A 2,093-nucleotide genomic window follows, 5' to 3' on the forward strand; every position below is an offset into this window, starting at 1 on the left:
ACCTACGACATGTCAATATATATCCACTTCTAGCTGTTTTAGAATAACTATTCAATTCTACTATTAATTTTTGGATAAACATCAAACTCAAAATTTGACTAATTAAATTATACATATTTTGATTTCGTGAGCTCAGTTAACACGTCTCTAAGATTGAGATGCAATGATGTGAGAGATTTCATAATAATTTCAATAAATAATAATCTATGTGCTTGCTTGCAACATCATTAATTCAACAAAACAAAAAACAACTAATCCTGATCTTTTAGCACCAATAATACAATTATCAAAATAAATATTAAATAATTGCTATATGATCCCTGTATATAAATTTATTGCCAAATGAACCCAAAAACATAACATAAGGCACCAAAACAGAACACATGGATTGAATGAACAACAAACATAAAGGATTAAAAGAACCAATTGATCAATCCAAAGTCACAATTCTTTGACATTAAAATGACAAAAATGAAAATTACAAAATGAGAGATTCACAATACACATTCACATGCATCAAACTAAGCAAAGCAAATTCAATTACACAATATATAAAAGAATAAGAGATTTTGGTATGTAACATTTTTTTTTGAATATATGCAAACTATTACACATATACAACATATTTATGATCTTCAAGCCTTTGGAGGTTCCACTTTTTCCACCGGAGTTGTTTCAACCGGTTTCTCTTCCTCTTTCTCCGGCGGCGGCGGAGCCAGAGAGTCATTTGCAGCCTTAGCTTTTTCTTCAGCCTTCTCAGCTGCAGATTCACTTGTTTCTTCTTTTTTTCCTTCTTCAACCACAATTTCCCTATCTTTTACACCGCTTGTTTCCTCTTCTGTTTTAGCCACTTCTTCAGTTTTTTCTTCTGTGACTATGAAAGTTGATACTTTCTCAAAAACAAAGAAAATTGGACCTGAAACTAAGGCCGTTCCAAATTTTGAAGATGCTTCAGATACTGCTTTTGATCCAGGAAAATCTGAAATTTATATACACTCAATTCTGTTAATATATTTTTCTTCTAAAATAACAGAGATCCAAGTTGTAACTAACTTTCAAGCAAATAAAATTGATAGAAAATTAGAAACTATTTACCAATTTTAACAAGTTCATCTATGAATTTCTGAACTTCTGTTGAGTTCTTCTTTAGCCCTGCTTCATCTCGTTCTTTGATCACACCCTGTAAGGTGGTATTGAAATTTTTCCATCAATATTATTTCTTTTTTGATAAATACATATATATAAAAAAGTGTCTCCCAAACAAAAAAATAATAACATATACTTTTTTTCTTATATGAGATGTGCATGTTACTTTGATATGTATAAACATGCATATTCCATGTGTATGTATATTTGATATACAAAGTTGAGTCTGAAGTTTTTGGAGAATTCGGAGAATAATAACGTTTAATTATGATAAAATAAGTAGAAATTTTATTTAATCATGATTTAACTGTGACAAATATATTATAAGATTTTATTTAATTAAAATTTAACCGTGATAAATTTTGAATTTTATTCTGTAGCTTGCCTTGGCTTGATAATATGTATAATCTTACCTTGATTTGAGTTGAAGAAGCCTCATATAGTGCAAGAACTTTTGTTTGAAGTTCAGTTTTCTTTTCCTCAAACTCTGTATTGATTCCCTCCTAAACAAAATACCAAACAACATCACATATATGAAGTATAGTTTCATTTTCAAAGTTAAGAAAACAAACCTTTGATTCATCAAAGGACTTAGAGGCCTCAGCAGCAGCAGCTTTCTTAGTACCATTCTTCTCAAAAACCTTCTTGATTTTAGGAAGAACTTTTGTTTTCCAATAACCCATATTTTTGCTTCAAAATATTTCTCTCTGTTTCTCTCTAGTGGTTGATAACCTTAAGCTCTTATAACTATCAAAGTCGAACTCAATTAAAGCCACTTGCCTCTTCAAAATAAGTACCACAAAGATACATACATATAAATAAAAAGTTTTTTTATAACATTGTAGGAACCATTCCAGCACATACAACAAGCATAATTCCAAATGTATAACAAATAAGCCTTTAAATTCCAACTAAATTACATGCATGACCATTCATGACAACCAATT

The 2,093-nt window shown here is 29.7% G+C and overlaps 1 protein-coding gene across 1 annotated transcript; it reads right to left on the reverse strand.

The window, feature by feature from the left end:
• Positions 1-426: 426 nt before the first annotated feature.
• Positions 427-2,093, reverse strand: LOC127138319 (plasma membrane-associated cation-binding protein 1). The gene is made up of 4 exons (XM_051064741.1): positions 1,719-2,093; positions 1,560-1,649; positions 1,096-1,180; positions 427-979 (listed from the first exon to the last, which is right to left on the reverse strand). The coding sequence occupies exons 1-4, from the start codon at positions 1,827-1,829 to the stop codon at positions 636-638; spliced, it is 630 nt and encodes a 209-aa protein (XP_050920698.1). The 5' UTR covers positions 1,830-2,093; the 3' UTR covers positions 427-635.

This window comes from Lathyrus oleraceus, chromosome 1 (assembly GCF_024323335.1).
Source record: "Lathyrus oleraceus cultivar Zhongwan6 chromosome 1, CAAS_Psat_ZW6_1.0, whole genome shotgun sequence".
Taxonomy (NCBI): domain Eukaryota; kingdom Viridiplantae; phylum Streptophyta; class Magnoliopsida; order Fabales; family Fabaceae; genus Lathyrus; species Lathyrus oleraceus.